We start from the raw sequence: 23,493 nt of genomic DNA, 5'->3' as shown, positions 1-23,493 counted from the left end.
AGAGTCCTTTCATGGGGACTTGCATTACCTCTCAGGGTCACCAGGGAGTGAGACAGGACAGGCATCATCCCGCTAAAAAGATAAAGGCCAGGAGAGTCTCCTGATCTGGCCTTGAGGCCCGGAACAGGGCAAGGGTTGACACTTGCCTGAAGAGCTTACCTGTGTCCACCAGTTCTCGATCCCTGTGGTCACCTGATCTAGGATCTGCCATCTTGCCACTTGACCCCACTGCTCCTTTTTAATGGCGCATCCTGAGAACACAGCCACTTTGCCCTAGCCGCAGGCTGGCACAGACCCAGGCCTTCCCACAGGCCCCTTGGAAGTGAAACGAGATCTGTCTGTAGCTCCCACAGGCACTGAGCCTCCCGGGTACAGCAAGTGGCCTCCTCCCCTCTCCCTCAACCTCTTCACCCCCCCCCCCCCCAGCCTCAGAATGCAGCCCCCTCCCCGTCCCCCTCTGCGTAGGGGAACCCTGACCCACACAGGGAACAGGCCTGTCGCTGAAGGGGCACCGAACCCAGTAAGAACCTTCTGGGACCTTACCTCCCCAGTAAGAACAACAGCAGCTAAGACCACGTTGCCCACTCTCGTCTCGTCTCGTCCCCACCGGTGGGGACCTATGAGGGAGGTATGATTATCAGAAAGGTGCAGAAGCTGAAGCACAGAGAAGTTAAGTAGGTTTACCCAAAGTTACTCCACAATCGTGCAAGAGCCAAGATTTAAGCTCGGGTCGTTTGACACCGAAGTCCGTGCTTTGTCTACCAACCCCAGTCGCCACCCACTTGGGTTGGCGTTGTCCCTCACGCTTGTCTCTGCCATTCGACCGGTTTACATGAGATGACCTCAGGGCTGAAATACCCCCAAAGACCCCTCTCGTCCCTTTGAATTATGGGGTTTTGTTCCCACTTAAAAGCCAGGGATTCCCGAGGAAGAACACAGCTGTGGTGTTTTGGGGTTGCCCCTTTTGATACTAAGCTGTCAAATGGCAGGATCTCTGCCGCACAGCCACTGCTCTGTCATCAGGCCCTGTGGAAACCTTTCTCCATAATGGCGGTATCTGTGGTGGGCAGACTAGAGGGGACAGGCCTCAGGGCTTGATTTTAGGCTGCAGGATCTACTTTGGTATTTTTTCCCACTCTTTCTGAGGCAGAAAGGGCCACTGAAATGGGCAGGGTCATAACGAGGAAGGACAGAGAACGTTCTGCAGCACTAGAGTGTCAGTAATGGAAGCCTGGCCCATTGGCCTTTGAAGGCATCCGTAGAGACTTCTACTCCAAACGAAGCAGCAGTTGGCGACGTGGGGCTATGCTGCCCGGAATGGCTCATGGGCCTATTTACCACCATCTACAAGCTGGTCCCTCTCAACCTGCGACATCCACCATCCGGGACAGGCAGAGTCTGCAGGAGACGGAGGGTAGCACCCCACCCCCACTTTCCCAGCAGGCCATAGAACCCAGTGCCTGCCCGGACCCCTGTGTGGAAGTTGACCCGCCCCTGTGCTCCCTTCTGACAGGGAACCCGCTCAGGGGACCACCTTCTACGCCGCCCCTCCTTTCATCTCTGAATTGTCCCACGAGTCTCCAAACCATGATGCGATGCCTTCCACATGCCCCGTGCAGCAAGATGGAGAACTTCTGGCCTGGCATGACGAGAGCACGCAGACAGAATGGATCTATGAGACTGAGTTGGGTAAGGGGAACTGCCCCCTGCTGGCCATCACACAGGGGGCTGGAGGGGGCATGCATTCCGTGCGTGCGAAAGAGCGGGGGGCCCCCGCGTTGCCTCTCATGCTAATGACAGATATTTCTTCCCATGCCATTCGATACGGTACTTTAGGGAACAAGTTAAACTCCTCTACTAGCCCTGCCACCCCCATCCTCCAGCCCAGACCCCCCTCAGAGAAAGAGCATCAGCAAAGTGCTAGAACAAATGCCTTTTTCAATCTTTCCCTCTCTTTTCATTAGCCTTCCTGTTCCCGTTCTACACGAACGCAGGCCCTATTTCCCTCGGGGACACAGGCCATTACCTTCCCAGATTACAGACTGGTTCCTCGGGGTGATGGGCTGTATCCAGATGATCACGTGGACAGTGGCAAATGGGATTCTGTCTCAGCAGGCAGGCAAAGCCAGCCCGGATTCAGAACCAGCCAAAATCATCGGCAGCGTGAACTTTTGTAGCCACGACCTGGAGACACTCCAGAGACAGTTTGGCAAGATTGCGTTGAGAATCTTAATCCTCTACCCAATTAAGCCCAAAGTCCCCTCACTCTAGGATCCTGGGACGGCACACTGAATAGCATTGCTTGCCGTTATTAATAATTTAAATCCCGCCTTCGTGAGATTGATCCATCACGGGTTCACAGATTCATTTCACATCTGTAGTCATGGCAGCGGTAAATTAGATTCCCCCATCACCCCCCCCCCCACCTTCCCTGCCTGCATCCGTGCCTGCTATATTTTGTAGCTCGAATGTGGTTAAATGAAATTAAGAGCCAGAAACCCTATGAGGGAGGGGGGAGAGGCAGAGGGCAGGGCCACGCAGGCCAGGAGCCCAGTGGCGCGGGCAGCCCAGGCAGGATGAAGAGTATGTTATGGGCTAAATCAGTTCGTGTGGGACTTCGGTCAGCACGTGAGCTCCGAGGGAGCCCTGAGAACTGGAACCATTTCAAAGTCAATAAGCATGACAGCTGGGGAGAATCTGAGCATTTATCTAAATATTCATAAGCAGGATTCTTAAAGTCATTTACTGGGTAATAGCCTGTAAAGGGCCAGTGCTAAGCTTGAAAGGATGTGGGAGGGAAGAAAGAAGATAGAAGAAGGCTGGGGGGAGGGAAGGGGGGGCACCAAAGCCCGTCCTTATAGCTGTGGACCCACCTCCAGAGAAAGAGAGCCTCCTGCCGTCATTGTCTTATCTGACGTGTTCATTCATGATCCTTTCGGTCCCTAAGCTTAATTTACAGAGCTAGTCATGTCTGTGTCTAATTTAGGTCTGAAGCACTCTGCATATTTGGTCTGTAGGGGCACATTTTGCAGCTAAGTGTCTTTTTAACACTGAGTTCTTTACAGCCAGCATATGTTTGGTGTTTATTAAAAGTCTAGCCACCCACGGGAAGTGCCTGCTGATCAAATATTGTGACATGGGTGGCTTGGGCCAAAGATGTGCTCTGGGTTGGAGGCTCTAAGCCAGGACCAGGGACACACCCAGGTTCCTGCAGTTACGTGAAGAGGTGGTGCCCACAGCAGAGGTTGAAACACAAGGGACAGCAGGCAATTCTCTAAAATTTGTGGAGGTTTTTCTTTCCCCTTCTGCCTTGGATTTGCAAGGCATCCTTTGGAGAGCACAGCTAACAGTTGGGCCAAATGTGCCTAAAATATGTACATGATTATGTCTGGGCAATGGGATGGGGCAAACAGATGGCAAAGATACTTCCTTCTGAAGTGAAAGAGTTGTAACAGAAAGTGACGGTGTGCAGGAAAAAACCAGGAAGTACGGAGGTCCAGGAAGGTGCAAGGGCTCAAACCCACGTCAAGAGGAGAGAGAGGAAAGTGACACAGGGAAAATGATGCGTGGGTGACGGGATGGGGCCCATGCCATGAAGGAAAGCCAGTCCTTCTGCAGCTGGAGTACAGAACACTAAGGACTCCCAAGGAGGCAAGACACAAAAAAGAATCTGCTTTCAGCCCGGGGCAGGAGCCACCCACCCACTTGTTGGAGAAACACAGACATTCAAGGCAAAAACAAGCCAAAACGCTGGCTGTGTAGGGCTGAGGGCCAGTGGGAACAGCAGAGGTGAGAGCAGGCATCGATAATGCGATTCCTCCGGGTCCGGGACTGTGCATCCCTGTCCCAGATTTCCTGTAAAGATGCAGACTTCTAGCCTTATCAGGATCCCTGTCTGCATTCTTAACAACATCCCCAGAGGATTCATAGGCACGGGAACACTGGAGAACCAGAGAACCTCAAGTGGAGGATAAATTTCACGGGGGCTAGGTTCCTCTTTTTAAAGCATTTGTAAGTTATGGGCTTGTTCAACCCCCGCGGGCCAGAAACAGCATTTTACATGGCAAGGCCCTTCTCAACAAATAAGACTTTGAACCGAATATGGAGGGAAAACACCCAGATAAATCCTTGAAACCTATTACTACGGAGAGTGGCAGTCTGATACTGAAGCTAACAGTCTGATACTGATACACAGTCTGATACTGTGCTAACGGCACAAGAAATGCCTCATGACGTATGTAAGGAAGGGTTCCGAGGGAGGACCAGAAAGGCTATTGATGGCCTCAGGTGTCTACCTACCCAGGCACAGAGCAGGATCATAAAGAACTGCAGAAGTTCTAACACAGAGCATTATGCCCATGGCTGTAAAAATCCTCAAGACTTAGTGCCTGGCACATAGTAAGCCTATGTGAGTATACTGTAAATATTTGTTAAATACTTGCAAAATTGTTGTTGAATCCTCACCTGATTCAGGACCAGATATGGTGATAGGAGGGTGTATCCTACTCCCCAAAAAAGTCTTGGTAGGAAGGGGGCTCCGTATAGAAAGATGTATATACAAAGAGATACTGTCCATATAGGAATGTGGGTGGGGATAAACAGAGGGAGGAAGGGCTGTCAGTGGAGTTTACTTCAAGCCACCTGGCCGGATGGAGAAGACGGTTGGAAAACTCCCCAAAGTGCAGACCAGTGCCGTTTCCTCCAGTAGACTCAGATTTTGAAAGATCACACGCAGAGGCTAAAAAGATGAGAAGGTTACCTGTGATAAAGGTAGGAAAATGGCTCAAACTTAAGAATAGTGCCAGGAGAGCTGAAGCCCAGGACAAACTTATTCTTCCCAAAAAGTCATTGTTGTCACCATCCCCCTCACCACCACCATCATCATCATCATCATGCAGGCAGCCACAAAAAAAGAGGGTCCTTTTAAAATATGATTAGGGTTGGGCGCCTGGGTGGCTCAGTCAGTTAAGCCTCCAACTTCAGCTCAGGTCATGATCTCACAGCTTGTGAGTTGGAGCCCCGCGTCGGGCTCTGTGCTGACAGCTCAGAGCCTGGAACCTGCTTTGGATTCTGTGTCTCCCTCTCTCTCCGCCCTTCCCCCACTTGCGCTCTTTCTCTCTCTCTCTCACAAAAATAAATAAACGTTAAAGGTTTTTTAGAAATAAATAAAATATGAATGGGGCAAGAAGATGATCAAGGTAAACAGGGACACTGTTTATAGTGCAATTCGGAGGAACGAGTCAGAGAAAGTCAGGTTCTTTGCTATTTAATTTTGACTTCTCTAAGAAGGAAAAGTGATCTCTGGATTGAAATAGATGCCACAAAATTAGGCAAGAAATAGCAGAAACCAAAGGCTGGTGAAAAGATCAGAAGGGAACGATAACTCTGTGTCCTGACCGGGATAAAACATACACCAGAATATCTATAGAGCGAGAGTGGCTTAATCACATGTATGGTTTTTGAGGAAATGGGAAATGAGTCTGTGCGACCAACCCGGGGCAAAAATACTGAGAGCAAAATGGTCACAAGAAACCAGCATAGGCTAAGGACAAATCAAGGTCCCTTCTTGACGAAGTTAGTAGATCGGGGGAACTGTGGTAACCCAGTAGGCCCACGTTCCACAAGGGGGTTCATTTGCAAAACCTTCCTGCTATTCCATGGATGAGGTGGAGAAGTGTCAGGTGGATGCTAATGGAAAATGATAGAATGAGAACTGTCGAATGACCACCGCAGAGATACTGTTAAAGGATCAGAGTCAACCCAGTTTCTAGTGGGGAGCCACAGGGCTCGGGACATTTTAGCACAGACCTGGATACGGACGGAGGAAGAATATTTATATTTGCAGACGACCTGAAGCTGTTGGTTGATGGGGATAATGCAATCAGATTCTAAACAATCCTGACAGGCGGAAACATTGACCCGGGACTAGCTACATAAAGTCCAGCGCTAACTTAGAGCGGATCCTGCTTTGAAGCCCACAGAAATGGTAGGATGGGAAAGTACAAAGTACAAAGTACAAGTACAAAGGCCTGTTAGGGGTAGACACTTTACTCATCCACAAGTTTAAGAAGTCAGTGGTATGACTGATGTGAGTGCTGGAAAAGTTAGCGTAACCAAATACGGTTAAAAGATGATACAAACGGAAATCAGTCCTGCTTTAGCCAGCCCCGGGACAGCTGTTCAGCATGAGGACTGCCACGCCGCATGAGAGTTGGACGCAGACTCAGAGGAGAGAGCGGCGTTAGGCAGACTCAGAGGCTGCGTCATCCGCAGACGTGTTGGCACCAAGGGGGTGGCAAGCCTGGAAGACGCGTGGCTCTGAGAGAGGATAACTGCCTTCAAGCATCGATGCTCTCCGCACAAGGACGAGGTCTGACTCTGCCTGTGCGCTGAAGGGCTAGAGTAGGACCGCCTTCGGGGGAGTACATTCAAAAAAAAAAAAAAAAAAATCCCTAACAGAGCTATGCCACAGTGGGATGAGTTTTCTTCTTTTTTATTTGATTTTTTTACATTTTTTAAAAAAAAATTTTTTAACGTTTATTTATTTTTGAGACAGAGAGAGACAGAGCATGAACGGGGGAGGGTCAGAGAGAGAGGGAGGCACAGAATCAGAAGCAGGCTCCAGGCCCTGAGCTGTCCGCACAGAGCCCGACGCGGGGCTCGAACTCACGAACTGCGAGATCATGACCTGAGCCGAAGTCGGCCGCTTAACCGACTGAGCCACCCAGGCGCCCCTATTTTTTTATATTTTTAATGACGTTGAATTTATTAATAGTTTCCTTTATAAGTTACAATTTTTATCTTGTTGAAGGAGTTCTTCAACTCAAAAACAACAAAGTTCTTCTCCAGTATTTTCTTTTTTCCCTTTTTTTAATGAATATAATTTATTGTCAAATTGACTTACCTACAACACCCAGTGCTCATCCCAACAAGTGCCCTCCCCAATGCCCATCACCCATTTCCCCCTCTCTCACCCACTCCATCAACCCTCAGTTTGTTCTCTGTATTTAAGAGTCTCTTCTGGTTTCCCTCCCTCCCTCTCTGTTTGTAACTATTTTTCTCCCTTCCCTTCCCCCATGGTCTTCTGTTCAGTTTCTCAAGATCCACATATGAGCGAAAATATATGATATCTGTCTTTCTCTGACTGACTTATTTTACTCAGCATAATACCTTCCAGTTCCATCCATGTTGCTGTAAATGGGAAGATTTCATTCTTTTTCATTGCCAAGTAGTATTCCATTGTGTATATAAACCACATCTTCTTTATCCATTCATCAGCTGATGGCCATTTGGGCTCTTTCCATAATTTGGCTATGGTTGAAAGCGCTGCTATAAACATTGGGAGCAGCTAAAATGAACAAACCAGGAAACTACAGACGCTGACGAGGATGCAGAGAAACGGGAACCCTCTTGCACTGTTGGTGGGAGTGCAAACTGGTGCAGCCGCTCTGGAAACCAGTGTGGAGGTTCCTCAGAAAGTGAAAAATAGAACTACCCTATGACCCAGCAATAGCACTGCTAGGAATTTACCCAAGTGCCACAGGAGTGCTGATGCATCGGGGCATGGGATGAATCTTCTCAAAAGCTAGAGAGGTCCTTGACTGCAGAGGGCTCAGCCTCAGCTAAAGGACTGATAGTCACGGATGCTGCGTGGGTGCAGGAGGCTTGTGTCCTGACCCCTTGGCCCAGGCTCGAATCCTGACACCCCCGGGGGCAGGCGGAGCAGTTTGCCTCTGCTTTTTGACCACTGGGCTGCTAGCCTCTGCTGTGCACACATAGGACTTACATACAGGACGCGTGTGTGCACATGCATGGGTGTAGGGATAGGAAGAGGGAGAGGTAGGGAGGGCACAAAAAAGAATAGGGACTAGAAGATCCCGCCAGACATAAAATAACGATAACCAAGAACTTACAAAGTCCTCAGAAAACACAGTAGCCTCCCATTGCGTATCTTAGCGGATCGTACTAGATAGCCCCCTTGTGTCCCGGCCAGCTCCCATTGAACACTCCTCAGAGAGCAACAGGAGGGCAGACATGCCCACTTCCCATAGTGACATGCATACCCCATACATTTCCACATGGCTTTGGAGCGACTTGGAACTCCAAAATCTCCCCCCATACTGTTCTGTCTATCCTGAGGATCCTAACTGGCCCTGTTGTGACCAGAGCAGAAGGCCACAGAGGGGCTACGTGTCCCGACCCCTGGTTCACCGCAGTCCTGGATAAGTTAGCAGAACTAAAGAGGAGGACGAGAGGCAGGGGGTGCCACCAGTGCCCTCCAATCTGCTCGTCCCCTCTCACGATCAGCCTTGGGCATCGAGGAAGAACTTCGGGCCCTAAATGTCTAATATGGACCCCTCGGAAAGTGGGAGTTTAAAATCGCTAACGGCCACCTTCTCCTGTCTCTCAACAGCACCTGCAAAATCAAAATCAAAACTAAAACTCTCCACAACCACACTAACCACTGCGAAGTCAGATTTGGAAGGTATTGAAATCTTATGATCTTACGATGATTTTAAATGACTTGTAGAAGTTAACAAATCCATCCACAAGAAGGTAAGAATAACAGGATGAGCGTGCCCCCCGCCCAAAGAGAGACCTCCTTTGACCTTTTAGGATACAGCGATCTTATCTAAGGCCAGTGGCCAAGGCATTATTTCTAGGGCTTTGTGCCACGCTCAGGGACCAAGGAAGAAACAGAGCCAAAGGGTACAGTGCTTTTAAATTTGAATGAGAATTGAATTTTGAAAAGGGAGGTGAGGGTATTTACCACTGGAATTGGAAGGAAAGATAATAGGTTACCCCTACTCAGTTTTTTCCGTGACATTTACTGTATACCTACCGACACTTATTGTTCACCTACTGCGTACTGGGCAGGATATAAGATGGACAAAACCGTCACAACCTCTGACAGACAGTGGCCACGCTTGCAGTGAACGTAGCAGAGCATGTAGAGTTGTTGAATCGCTACGTTGTGCACCTGTTCCTCCAGGAGCTCAGTGTGCCCGTGAAAAGAAAAAAATGACACCTTCTCAGAATTTAAATTCTGGTTGGCGGGATGAAATGTGAACAGAGGGAGGGGAATCACTATTTGTCGAGAACGTAAGCAACAGGCCTCAAACCGCCAAAGACGGTGGAAGCCACTTACCCCAAAACCCACGACCTCCACTCTGGTCTCCCCCAGCTATTTGGGACGTGCTTTTTAAACTGATTCCCTCAGGGACCCAAAGGTCCAGACAAGTTCACCATACCACATCCTATCAATAATTGTTGCTACTCTTTTTCAGTGCGTGCTACCCCTGACGTGGCTCATGAGGAGGAAAGTGGTAAGCGCCCGGCATAATATATCCAAAGATCCCTGCTCCCCGCAGAGTGTCCTGGGCTGCGGGGTGGTGCCCCGGGAGGGTGGGGCCCTTGCTGGTCCAGCTTGCACCAAGTCCTCGAGAGGACCCGGGGCTGTGCTGGGCACACGGCCTCTGAACTTGGATGGGTTTCCGTGTCCTTTCCTGAAGAGGAGGAATAGAATGAGAAACAGAGAGAGGGTCTCTGGAGCAAGACGGAATGACCTGGGAGAGAAGTTCATCCCTTACTCAGGAGCCCCACATTTCAAGAGGGTCTAGCTGGCTGCCGGCATCCCCGAGGGCTGGGCAGCAGGGCTTGACAAGGACGCGAGGGCCGGTCCAAATAGACATATCCAATGGCACCTTGGTAGGGAATAAATTGGAGCCCCCACAAATGGTGCCTTGAAACACGTTCATTCTTTATTAAGGACGGCTTAATAGGAGGAATCCTATGAAGGGGAAGGACAGGAGGGAATCCTGATGGTGGCAAAATCCCCACTGACACCTCCCACCCTCACACCCAAAGCAAAGCCCCACAATTAACCAGGCCCATCCTATTAGAAACAATTTAGGGACTACAGTATCTTGTCTTTCAACATGGTAGGGGCTGAGGGGGAGATTAAGTCTGGCACACATAGGTGGCTTATCAAACAAACTCTCAGACTCTAGACAATGTATCCCACCCGCTACCCAACCCCGCCCCCAGAAGGGTACCGATCAATAGAATTGTCTTCATTTTAATCCATTTCCAGGGAGGGTTTAGGGCTGTGCTGCTCAAACTTTAATGGACAGAACGATCACTGAGGATCTTGTTAAAATGCAGATTCCGGCTCAGTAGGTCTGAGGTCCTGTATTTCTCGCAAGCAGCTACTGCTACTAATCCATAAGCCCCACTTCGAGGAGCAAGGTTTGAGAACAGCTTATAGACTTGTGCCCTTAGCAATCACCAGACAAGCCAATCCCTCAACCCACCTGTCGAGAATAAAAAGGAACTTACTACAGGAAAGGTCGAGGAGGTGAAGGCAGGACAAAGTTGCTTCTGTTGCCTGTTGATCAGCAGAGCTAGGTTGCCCATTTTTCAGAGCCGGCCCCACGGCTCATGCTTCACTGCTTCCTCTCTCCCTTTCCTCATCCACAATGAGGGGATCTGCCCTGCAGGGGCGGCTCAAACATCTCTCCCGAATTCGGGAACTATGGTTCCGGCAAGAAAAGCCATTAGAAGAGAGGCACTGATTGGATGGAGAAAAAATTAAGATCTGTGCTTAATCGGCTCCAGAGAGGACACAGTCTACTTTAGGGAATCCTGTGTGCCTGGCATCTACCAACGTCAGCCCCGCTCCTCTGTGCTGCCCTGAAGACGAGCCTGACACAGAAGAGGGGACCAGAGAGCCAAGGGGCTGGGTGACAGGTTGCAAGTAGCCCGTAGGGCCACCGCTCAAGGGCCTGACACTTCCCCCGCCCCCACCAACCCTCCCATAGGGCCTCACAGGAGAAGATAAACTTCTTCCCCCGATAAACACCTAGTTCTGTTTCCCTCAAAGGAGTTCATTTGCATTATTCCATAAAGCCTATTCAAATGGGGAATCACAAATGATGGGGACTTGCTAAACTATCTGGGCGAGAGCCAGGCTCTCACTCTCAATCTAGGGCGGGCGCAAGAATCTTCCACGGGAGGCACCTCCTGCCACTCAGTCTCTCCAGACGCGTTCTCCCAGGTCCTCCACATCCGCTCTCCAGTGACCACCACAAGGAGCCTCCCCCTCAGAGCTTGCTGGAACTCCCATGGATTGTTGCTGGGTGTTCCCGAATGGCTTTTCAAAACGTTTCTCGGCCATTTCCGTGGCAGCCAGTGTGGGTCCACAAGGCGTTTCTGGAATCGAGCAGAGAGGCCCCCGGGCCTGGTGTCGGTAAAGGCAGGTCCAGCTGAGTGGGGGCTCTCTATCCCAACAGAGTTTTTATTACTGACCCAAAACTGGGAAGAAGTGCAAGGTAAACGCATGCAGAGATCACGGAGAATCTTCTCCATCCCCAAAGAGACACAAAATCGGACACAATAAGTCAGCCCTGCACCAACCTGGTGGATTTTCAGGGCTCTCTGGGTGGGCCGGCTTCAAGGAGCTGCTGTCATCCTGAAGCTGAGAAAACAGGCCCCAGTAATTTCCCTGGGGGCTCAATTACCGTCTGAGAGCCCGTCCCTGAGCGCCCCCCCTCAAGAGCCACACCTTCCCGGGAGCAGGAGATGGGGCCCAAGATGTAATTATCAATTCCTTGATTCAATTTGCACCCCGTCGACCCTGGAGGCTCTAAGCCCCTCTCCTGCCCAGGTACAGCCTGGGCCAATGCCTTGAGAACAAAGGCATTTTCTCTCTGCTTTTTATACACTCATAGGCTCGAGAATATATCTCTTATGCTTTAATTCGCAATTAGGAGCCGTACATACGTCTGGAAATCGGCAATTTTTTTACAACACTGGCAGGAGTTAGGAATATTCCTCAGGATTTCCAAGAGGAAATCACACTCAGGATAGATCTCTCCCAGAATAAAATCTAAAATTCTTCCCATAGCCTATAAGGTCCTCTGTGGGCTGGTCTTGTAACCCCTTCCCCGCTCCCCCATTTCCACTCCCGCTACCTTCCATATTCACCCCTTTCCAGGTATACAGTGCCTCTTACAGTTTGTCAGTTATGTCAGCCACACTCCCACATACTGTCACCTGAGGGCCTTTGCACCTGCTAGCCCCCTGCCAGGAATGTTCTTTCCCAGCTATCTGCCTGCTTGTCCACTGCCTTACTTCATTCAGGACTCACTCAAATGTCACTGTGTCAGGTGAACCTTCACCAGCCGCTAGTAACACACGCTTTCTAAAGTCAGCCACTGAAACTGACCCTTTTATTCCTATTTTATTAACATCTCCCAGCTGAACTTTAGGAAATTTGATGAGTTTACCTAAAGCCTTATTGATGATGCATGCATTTTTATTTAAAAGGGCAAAATGCCGTAACTCTGTTTCCTTTTGGTTTTGGTTTTATTGTGGCTGTTTTTCCAAATGCCTTCACTTCTGCTGTGCCCTCCAAAATCAAAAGCCATGGAGTTTGTTTCCAAAGAGAGCTTTTGGGACGATTTATTAAATGAACCCACGAACTCAGTGGAAACTGAGAGCTACGATAACAAGGTAAGTCAGATAAAAACTCAAGCCCACCTTCCTCCAGATGTTGGAGCAGTGTGGCCCCAGGCCAGTGGGGAACTGCCTCTTGGTGCTGGGATTCATTGCTTCGTTCCATTGTTAGCATAGCCCAAAGGAGCTTTTCTTAAAACAGATGAAAATTTAAATGCCACACATTAAATCAAAGTGGGTCAGAAGAAAACCAAAGGTAACCCTCCATGGCCCTACTTTCAGAGCCCTATTGATAATATAATCACATTCCAGAACCCGTTTAAAGGTGGCAAAGCCCAAAATAAAACATTCAATTTATCTAGATATCAAGGCAAATCAGTCTTTGTCGAAACCTCAATAAAAATGACGTTAAATTCTAGAAAGATGGAGTAGATGTACTTTTCCCACTTACTACAGCTTAAAACCCTAGACGTTATATAAAAAAACAAATAGAAGAAGCCTCTGAAGGGCTCTTAAGTATAGAAAACAAACAGGGGGTTGCTGGAGGGGTGGTGGGAGGGGGGATGGGCTAAATGGGTGAGGGGCATTAAGGAATCTACTCCTGAAATCATTGAGGCAGTATATCCTAACTTGGATGTAAATTGAAAAATAAACAAATTATTAAAAAAAAGAAAAGAAAAGAAGCCTCTCAAGGGTGGAGAAAAGAAAAGGGTGGAGAGGGGCACCTGGCGGTTCAGTCGGTTGAGCATCCTACCTCAGCTCAGGTCATAATCTTGCGATTCGTGGGTTCAGGCCCCGCGTCAAGCTCTGTGCTGACAGCTCAGAGCCTGGAGCCTGCTTCAGATTCTGTGTCTCCCTCTCTCTCTGCCCCTCTCCTCCTTGCTCTCTCTCTCTCTCTCTCTCTCTCAAAAATAAAATAAACATTAAAAAAAATTGAAGGGTGGAGAGCGATCAGACTGGCTAGTAACCTCGTGACCCAAGGGATGACATGGTGGGGAGTTTCCTGAGTTCTCTTTTTGCTTCGTATATCCCTGGTGATTACGTGCTGAAAGACAGCAACTCAGAAACCCCAACAAGCAGGCCTGCTGTCTCTGACCAAAGGACGAGGGACGGGGCAGCCTCGCAGGACAGACACTGAGACAACAGCCTGTGCCATGCAGGCTAACACCGCAGCAGCTCGCGGCAGCTAGCCTTCCCCACGTCCTGCCACCACGACCCCTCAGAGGGACACAGAACCGGCCCGCCAGAGTCCGCGGATGTCCCTTCCCCAGCTGGACCCCATAACCAGAGAGGAGATGGGAAGTCGCAATAGTTTGAATAAGCCTTACATCTACAGTATGCGGTGTCCTCTTCCCTGCATGAATATTTTACCTGCTGGTGCAAGCTCGTGGCTCTAATTTCCTGTGTCTACTTACATCTAAGATTTACACGCTGATTCAGGTGGAAACATTATTATGCATCCTTTCCATTACAGCGAAGAAACTTTCTCAGGACTGTAGGTACTAACGACAATCACAGGACCGAAATTTTGTGTCCCTGGAACTCAAAATTAAGCCGATATATTCTTCTGAATTTACAATAGAAAAGGTAGAAAGATTTTTTTTCAGCAAGCGTTGGAATCTGAATTGTTTTAATTAGAAACTTAAATTGCTCAGAGCCCTTCAGCACCCCTGTCCGCTGAGGTGTGCCGTACGGGATGGAGCTGCAGTCTGAGGCACAGGGGGGCACCTGTGGGGAGGCACCTCCCGGGAAGTTGTGCACAGTACACGGGGGAGGCCCCGTGTGACAGGTGCACTACACCACGCCCACCCCCACCCAGCCCCAGACACTGGCCTCCTCACCATAGGCAGCCGTACGGGTTGGAAGGCAGCCGAGCAGCGTCACTGGAGGCAGAGATGGACAGGCGGGGCCAGAGCAGGACAGAAAGAATGGCGTAAACGCCACATGGTACCTGTAGCTGAAAGACTTGTCCGTGTGGACTTTTGAGGCCCCTTTTGGGGGAATCCCGGAAACCACTCGGGTACAAACTAAAGAGAGGGCGCTAAGTCCTTCTATTTGGATAGGGGCTCTCATACTTTGGCTATTCTGACAGCTCGGCTCCCTTTGCTGCTTTTAGTTCACGATCCACGCTTGTTTTAATTCTGTGACATCCCCACGCCTCACAAACCTTGCTGTGCAAGTGTTTTCGGTCACGGGAACCAGAGATTCACCCAGGAGAGGTCTCTGGGCATGGAGAACTCAACACTGGGGTACTCGATACACCTGCCATGGTGAGGAGGCTAGCGCTACTCTACAGGCAGGGGAAGCAAATGAGACAGACCTCTAAGAAGTCACGTGTGCTGGCTAAATCGAGCAGGGTGGCACAGCCTGGACGGGAAGAGAACTTCAACGAGGCCCACCCCGTGGGTCTGTTGTCGGGTGGGCCACAGCGGGCACCGTGGTTTCTGGGGAACAAAACTCAGAATCCAAAGACGATGGGGAGAGATCACTGGCCCAGGCAAATAGGAAGTCACTCCATCCCAAGGGAAGAATTGTCAACAATGAGGAATTTAGAGGCAGCCATATTGGTGCCACGGGCCTTAACCTCTACCTGCTCAGAAGCAGACTCCGGTTTTAAGAGATAAACTGAGGCCTACAAAACATTTTAAGAGTTTACTTGAGCATATGTCGATTCAAATTGTGTACCACCAAATCGGAAGTGGTTAGGAAGTGCTCTGCTGGCGGGAGCTGGGGAGAGCCCATTTAGCCACTTGCGATTGGTGGTCCTTAGGTTTCGATTCATAACATTGAGGCATTTTATAGGCTTAGATTTTGGCTGGCTTACCTAGGCCCCATGACACGAGAGCCACCCACCTCTGTGTAATAGCCTGCTTGGTTAGCTAACTCAACACCCCCAGTTGGAGAGGAGCTGTGGAGTCTGGGACCTGAGGCACCCCAGCCTGCCCCCCAACCTGGAAAAACCCAGCCAACCACAAGCTACATTCTTAAATTTGTCCCAGCTCACACACAACTTTGGATATGTCGGTCTTCCGCTTACCAGAGGAGGCTAATACGTTAACAGCATACGGTACGTTATCGGATGTTGAACAGCCATAATGGCCTCAACCTCAACCTCACATCGTGAGCAGGGCGACGTGAAAGCTTCACAGGTATTAGAATCACAGATTTGGGATAGATTGGTCAAATTTACAAAACAAAAAGGCAGCTTGAAACATCATTACTTTGGAAGAATCTCTAAAGGCAGAATTGGCCGCTACTATAACGTGTTAGGCGTTAGGTGCTACCCTGCTTTCCTGAAGACTGCCATCCTTCACAGTGAAGCAACCACTAGGAGCTTGGCCTTTCCTGCAACTCAGCCTGGTATGCTCTTAAATCATGGAAGCATTTTTAGGCTCTATAACCGTCTCCACATTTGGAAAATGGAGTCTTTTATGCTCTGAAAAGATTTATTGCCATGCTTCTGTTAAAGAATTAATAATAATATTACATATTATATATATTTTATATATGTGTGTGTATATATATATATATGTAGAGAGAGAGAGAGAGAGAGAGAGCGCAAATGGGGGATTGAGGAGTATGAGAATAATGGAAATAGTCTTTAAAACAAATCTTACTGGCCACCCTACTGTTCCCAGGGTTTGTGTTTTCCTACTAGCATGTTGAAATCTCACCAGGCACTTTGGGGAGTCCGAAAAGTACTTAATTATAGTAAGCCATTAATCCTCCTTTTCTGGGTATTTCATTCTATGTTCCTTTTGTAGGTTCTCAACAGCTCCTATCAGGTAGTGTTTAGGACCGTGCTCAAAGAAATGGCTGCTCGCCAAGAACTGGAAGAGGATATTGACATCCCCCTGACTGGGATTCTGGAGAGTGAAACCAGGAGGAAACTGGGAATTCTGTAAGTGACTGGAGAGATCAAGCTATTGGTCAGCGGGTTCAGGTAGGCCTGCGGTGGCAGCCCGGAAAGCATAAACTGGGCCACCAGAGAAAAGACCAAGGCCAGGGCCAGGCAGGTCCCCTGAGCCAAAGAGCGAGCACAGAAGCAAGAGAAGGTCAGGGGCAGGTAGACAGAATGATGTGGTTGCCACCAAGAGCGAGGAAATCTACGAGCACGGGAGGTACAGGATAGGATCAAAGGCTGGCAGTGACAGAGGTTGGAGACCCAGGGCAGGACAAGTCTTGGAGGTACCATGAACTTATACAGAAGTCCGGGGAGCAAGGGTCAGAGCCCTGGCCTTTCTTTTAATAAAAGGGGCAACGGGGGGGTCAAGATCTTGGGCATCTGACAAGAAATTCCCTAGCTTCACCATAGGCTAGCTAATGCTTTTCCATGCTCCCTGGAGTGGGAAAAGCCATGATCTGCACTGACCGGGAGCGATGGCCAGAATCCCCATTTGGAGTGGGGAATGATAAGGCTATTGCAGACCGTTGCTGGCACCAAATCTTTCTAGTTGTCACGGTCCCAGGTCACAAAATGTCCCCAAACTCCCATTTGTACATCCGGAATGTGCTGCGGAGAAACCTGGATTTTCATTTATCCAACTATCAGAAATCGTAGCAAGCAAGGTGCACGTTCCAGCCTCCTGCAAGTCTTTTGCAGACGCTGGCAGTGACACCAAGGAACAAGCTGTGGGGGTACAGGGTGCCCTGCATAACCTCCTTGATGAATTGAAGCTTTCCCCAAAACCAAGAAGAGAGGCTGACTGCCAGCAAATTCTGCTTTGGGCTCAGTAGAGTCCTGGGGCCAGACACCCCTGAGGCTTCTCTAGGAAAGGAGAAAGCAAAATGCACAGAGCGCAACACAAAGAATATCCAAGCTTTCAGATCCTTACACAGCTACAAAAACAAATGCAAAGTAACTTCGCTGTGAGTTACCGGGCCCCATATGTGACATTTCCCCACCTATTCCATCCCACTTGGGCCTATAACCAAGGTTCATTCTAATCTGATTGCACTCAACAAATATTTCCTGAGCACCTACTATGTGCTGATCTACTAGGTGTAGATCAATCTATAGAATATATAGTCAATCTATAGAATAGCGGGGATCTCAGAGTCTCTGCCATTGAGGAGCCAGCTGGCAAGAATAGGCAAAGGTGGGCAAAGAGCCAAGGGAGGAAGCTTTTCAAAAGGGCCTTGGGTGCCTGTGGCTGGATCCCCTCACTGGAATTTAACCCTTGCGTACGTTTGGCATCCTGCTCTCGACCTGCAAGTCAGGCTTCACCCCACCCCCGGTTTGGTCCTTATCCTTTCACAGATGATGGCAGGCTAGGTAACTGCTTCGGATTCCATTCAAAGTGCTTGCAGATACAACAAATAACATTCAATGCAAATGGGCCATGAAGAGCTCATTCTCAAGTCCCGCCACTGCTTCTAAAGTACAAACAGTAAACCTGCTCTCTGCCCACCAAAATAGCACAGCCCTTTCCAGCCAAAGGTATTTGCTTCCTGGGGTGACTTGAGGTTAAATTGTTCCACTCTCCTCAAGGAATCTGAACTGAGCACTTAAAATCCATCAGGTCAAAGGCCTTCTTCCCAGATCCAATTAAGCCTGGGAAGCTCACTCCTTTCAGCACATTCCCTTTCAAAGGGGCTCTGATCTGAGAACCAAGAAACGCAGCTGCCCCTGGAGACCACCCTTATTTGGAACAGAAACAGCCCAAGCCAGTGAAATCCCAAGACGACTTGCTTTGTATATTGACAGGAGAGGGGGTAAGGGCTTGATTATTTTGAAGAACCATCCCTCAGTGTGGCTTTCATGATGAGTCATTTTGAATGAGAGTATTTGAAGTTTTCCCACTAAATGCAAAGGGGTTTCAGGTGACTCTGTCCAGCTCCCAGATGGTGCCGTTTTTCCCAGCTATTTCCAAATGTAACCTTCACTGGGATATGCACCAGCCATAGAGAAAAATCAAGCTGCACGAGCTTAACTCCTAGAGCCGGTTTCACATTTGGACCTCCCAGTCCTGTCCTAGCTCCCAAGATGCCCCTTGTTGAATTCGTTTAGAAGGATTTGGGTGTCAGCCTAAAGTCTAGGAGGGAAGCACTGTGTCAACACCATGTGCTGTCCCTTTATTCCTGAGTACTGAGTGGAAGAAAAACAGCCCCCGAAAGCAGAGGCACGAGCCCAACTCTTCAACAATAGAAACACTCAGCAGGTTCTAGCACTGTCTACACTGTGTAGCATGACATGTAAACATGAATTTGAGATAATTCACATTCTCTTTAGGTTGAAGAAAAATTTTGGAAAATTCAAGCAAACAATCCTCTGGATTATGAAGAAACGTGAAAGTAAGGACTACTCTCCCATTTTTCCATCCTGTGATTGCCTCTTACCTTCTGCCACGAACCCTAAAGGAGGCAGAAATGCTCACTGCCTAACCACAGCACCTACTGGACTAGCGAGGCCCTCGCTTCCAGGGATAAAATACCAAGCAATATGGACACAGTCTGGGACCCCCTTATCCTTTTTGGGGGACTATGGGTAAAGATAGATAAGAAAGCAGGGGATTCATGTATGGAATGGTTAAGTGCTGTGGTAGGAAGAGAAGTCCATAGAGCCCCATAAGAAGGGATCTAAACTAGATTTGAGGGGCTACTTAGATCATTACCATATACCTCTACCAGATACTGAAGGCATCTGAGGTCCAGCTGTTAAGATTTCCCCATCATGGTGGTTGCCAGTGTTTTTAAGTTTAATCATGGAGGGGGCACCTGGGTGGCTCTGTTGGTTAGGCCTCTGACTATTGATTCTGGTTCAGGTCATGATCTGGGGATCATGAGATTGAGACCCACTTCAGGCTTCACGTTGAGCATGGATCCTGCTTAAGATTCTCTCTCTCCCTCTCTCTCTCTCTCTCTCTCTCTCTCTGCCCTTCCCCTGCTCTCTTTCTCTCAAACAAATTCTTTAAAAAAAAAAATCTAATAGGGGCGCCTGGGTGGCGCAGTCGGTTAAGCGTCCGACTTCAGCCAGGTCACGATCTCGCGGTCCGTGAGTTCGAGCCCTGCGTCAGGCTCTGGGCTGATGGCTCGGAGCCTGGAGCCTGTTTCCGATTCTGTGTCTCCCTCTCTCTCTGCCGCTCCCCCGTTCATGCTCTGTCTCTCTCTGTCCCAAAAAAAAAAAAAAAAAAAAAAAAAAAAAAAAAAACGTTGAAAAAAAAAAAATCTAATAATGGAAAACTTGGGCCAAGAGCCTAAGCCATGAGACTATTTCATTCAGAGACTCAAAGCCACCACATGGAAATCTTTAAGATTACTAGATCCAACTAACACAGAAATGTCAACAATACCCATGGCAGACATAGCTAACCAGTCCTGGTACTTTTTCTCCCTGAGCCAGGACACATCCTCAGATTCCCTCCCAAGACCATGTTCCAGGCCCCCAATACCAGTTTATGCCCCTGATCGAACTCTTAGGGAATAACTTCTGTGGACCGGGTTATTTTCACGTAGTCTGATTCGAATGAGCCTTCATAACCACGTGAAGCAGGATAAAGAAGCTAAGGCTCAGGGAGGCTAAGGGACTTACCTGAGATCACCCAGTCGTCGTGTGGGCACGAGCCGCATGCTGCCCGAGACCTCTCAGGCCAGACCTGGGACTCATCCCCAACGAAAGGCTAGTGTTTCTGGGGAAGAAAAAGAGGGGGCCCTCTAAGCCTAGGTCTCGTGCACTCACTGGAGCTAGGAGACAAGAAGGAATTGCTACCTTCGGCTTCCATAGTGGGAAGGCCCTGCCTCCCACCAAGACTCACACAGTGGGGTGCCCCCAAAACAAGGAGCGGGGTTCAGAAGCTCAGCAGCCAAAAACACAACAAACATCTATCTATTCCACTTATGATACTATACATGTCTACTGCTCATATTTCTGTTCCCTCTGGGCTGTAGATGCCTGTGTCTTTTCTCACTTGCCACTTCAGTAAGGCACACAGTAAGCACTCAATAAGTGTTTTTGTTGTTGTTTTTAATGGATGTGGGCATCTATGATTTTTTTCTCTTTTTTTCTTCTTTTTGCTCCTTTTGGGAGATTAAGGCCTCTCTGGATACTCCACTGCCACACATCCAGGATAGGACTTCCAACTGGAGAATAAGATTTTAATATTGTTGAACACCCATAGTGCCTCACGACTACCCCTGACGACTCCCTGCTCCTCTGGGCAATTGAAGTCGAGAAGGATTGAACTTTTTATACAAAAAAGCAACACTTTGAATTCTTTATACAAAAAAAAAAGCAACACCTTGAACTTTTTGTACAAAAAAAGCAACACTTCTAATAGATAAAAGGCATCCCCTCCATGTTCTGGTTGTAGCCAGTCCCAAAGAAATCTCCCAGCCTCTTCCAAGATACAAACTCGCTTACTTCCAGGATGCAGACCATTCTGTATTCTACACACACACCTCCCTGTCTGCACACGCTGATTCCCAAGCCCAGGCTGGCTTCATGAATGTGGGACCTCTGATCAGTCACACGGGACCCAATACTTTGAAAGGTGCTGCGCTTGATTCAATGCCCTGTTCTCACCGTCTTGAACTTCTTAATAATATTAGAACAAGGACCTCTGCATTTTCATTTTGCATGGGGCCTCTCAAATTAAGTGGCCTTTCCTGTTCAGAACCATCTAGTCTGGGAAAAGAGGTGGGAAGATACTGAATCATGAGCCATCAAAGTTCAAAGCTCCCCGAGTGAAGGCCACAGATATATTGACCCTCTCCTAGGTGGCAGGCACGGTGTAGACATGATTTCACAGTACAATAAAACCTTGGATTGCGAGTAACTTGTTCTGCAAGACGAGCAAACATTTCTGATAAATTTTAACTTGATAAATGAACAATGTCTTGCGATACGAGTGGTACCGAATGTCACATGATCACAACTGAACCAATGGTTCTTGAAATTCCCTTTGATACACGAGTGCTTTGGATTGCAAGCATGTTTCCGGAAATGAATTATGCTCACAAACCAAGGTTTTACTGTAACTCAGTAGGTCTCTGTAGGCATCATTATTCCATTTTAAAGGAACAGAGGCTCAGAAAGGCAGCCTAAAGCCTCCCCCTAATGATGGCACAGCCGGATGTATAGCACAAAGCAAAGCATCCACGATTTTAGCATTCCGATAAGGGAAAAAATGAGCATATATATGTCCTCTTTTGTCATTACCATTTTAGAAATGTTTTCTATTAATTTCTAAGAGACACTCAAACAGTGGCTGGGCTCACTTCAGCTTTTTCCCTCTGACAAATCATTATCATTTGTAAGCAGGCACTGGAGAAGGAAGGTGCTTCTCACAGGGAGACTGAGACCCCCTTCCAAACTTCTCACACAGGTTTCCAAATGACCCTGCCCTCCCACCTCTGTCTCCTCATTTTCCTGTGGAAAAGCCTCCTCTCCGAGTTCTAGCCAGTGGCCTCCTTAGTTTCTCAGACGTGCCACTGTCCCAGATTCTCCTGCTGCTCCCACGGCTTGTCTGACACCCGCCGAGAGTCAGCTGCCCTACTAATCTAGTTCCAAAATTCAACTCATATAGAAATTGACAGAAATGATGATAAAAAGAAACTTGTTGCTGTGAAAACGAAGTTGAATACTTTCAAAAGACTCAATAAGAAAATAGCTTTTTAATTTTTTTTTTTTTTTTACATTTTATTTATTTTTGAGAGAGAGAGAGACAGAGCACAAGTGGGGGAGGGGCAGAGAGAGAGGGAGACACAGAATCCGAAGCAGGCTCCAGGCTCTGAGCTGTCAGCACAGAGCCCGAAGTGGGGCTCAAACTCATGAACCATGAGATCATGATCTGGGCTGAAGTCGAAGGCTTAACCAACTGAGCCACCCAGGCACCCCAAGAAAATAGCTTTTTAAAAAACTACTTTAGGGGCGGGCACCTGGGTGGCTCAGTTGGTGAGCGTCCGACTTCGGCTCAGGTCATGATCTTGTGCTTCGTGAATTCAAGCCCCGCGTCAGGCTCTGTGCTGACAGCTCAGAGCCTGGAGCCTGTTTCAGATTCTGTGTCTCCCTCTCTCTCTGACCTTCCCCCATTCATGCTCTGTCTCTCTCAGTCTCAAAAATAAATAAACGTTAAAAAAAATTAAAAAAAGAAAAAACACTACTTTAAGGACACCTAAGTGGCTCAGTTGGTCGAGCGTTCAACTTCGGCTCAGATCATGATCTCACGGTTTGTGAGTTCGAGCCCCGCGTAGGGCTCTGTGCTGATGGCTCAGAGCCTGGAGCCTGCTTCAGGGAGGATTCCATCTCCCTCTCTCCCTGCTCCTCCCCTGCTCGCTCTTTCTCTCTCTCTCTCTCTCTCTCTTAAAAATAAATAAAACGTTAAAAAAATAAAACACTACTTTAAATTTATATGTGGACAGAACATCCATTAAAGATTGGGGAATATACAGAATTTTTTAAGTCTGTGATTCTGCAGACTGCTTACAAACTACCAAAACTGAGAATTATAGATAATAAATTATTAATGTGCTTTGAGCAAAAAAGATCACAGAGTCCAGCATCAGAAGCACCCACAAAAGAGAGGTCTTGCCCTGCATTTTGTCACGGCATGCTGGGACACCTGGGTGACTCAGTCGGGTAAGTGTCCAGCTCTCGATTTTGTCTCAGGTCACGATGTCACGTTTCCTGAGATCCAGCTCCACATCCCAAGCCTGCTTGAGATCCTCTCTCTCTCTGTCTTGCTGCCCCTCCCCGACACAGATGTGCCCACACTCTCTCTTTCTCTCTCAAAATAAATAAATAAACTTAAAAAAATTTTTTTTAACGTTTTATTTATTTTTGAGACAGAGAGAGACAGAGCATGAACGGGGGAGGGGCAGAGAGAGAGGGAGACACAGAATCGGAAGCAGGCTCCAGGCTCTGAGCCATCAGCCCAGAGCCCGACGCGGGGCTGGAACTCACGGACCGCGAGATCGTGACCTGAGCTGAAGTCGGCCGCTTAACCGACTGAGCCACCCAGGCGCCCCAATAAATAAACTTTAAAAAAGAGTAACGTGGCACGCTAACACACATTTATGTTTTAAGTTGACATAACGGGG

The 23,493-nt window shown here is 48.5% G+C and overlaps 1 protein-coding gene across 1 annotated transcript in view; it reads left to right on the top strand.

Moving 5' to 3' along the window:
- Positions 1-23,493, top strand: part of ERICH6B (glutamate rich 6B) — a 51,377-nt gene that overhangs the window by 8,187 nt on the left and 19,697 nt on the right. The window contains exons 3-8 of the mRNA XM_058685013.1: positions 1,514-1,689; positions 8,414-8,485; positions 9,288-9,326; positions 12,425-12,513; positions 16,221-16,357; positions 18,689-18,750. Of these exons, the coding sequence (XP_058540996.1) occupies positions 1,514-1,689; positions 8,414-8,485; positions 9,288-9,326; positions 12,425-12,513; positions 16,221-16,357; positions 18,689-18,750 (575 nt within the window). The remainder of the gene's footprint in view (positions 1-1,513; positions 1,690-8,413; positions 8,486-9,287; positions 9,327-12,424; positions 12,514-16,220; positions 16,358-18,688; positions 18,751-23,493) is intronic.

This window comes from Neofelis nebulosa, chromosome 1 (assembly GCF_028018385.1).
Source record: "Neofelis nebulosa isolate mNeoNeb1 chromosome 1, mNeoNeb1.pri, whole genome shotgun sequence".
NCBI lineage: Eukaryota > Metazoa > Chordata > Mammalia > Carnivora > Felidae > Neofelis > Neofelis nebulosa.
Note: the sequence above shows the minus strand (reverse complement) of the source record. Positions and strands in the feature narration are given on the sequence as shown.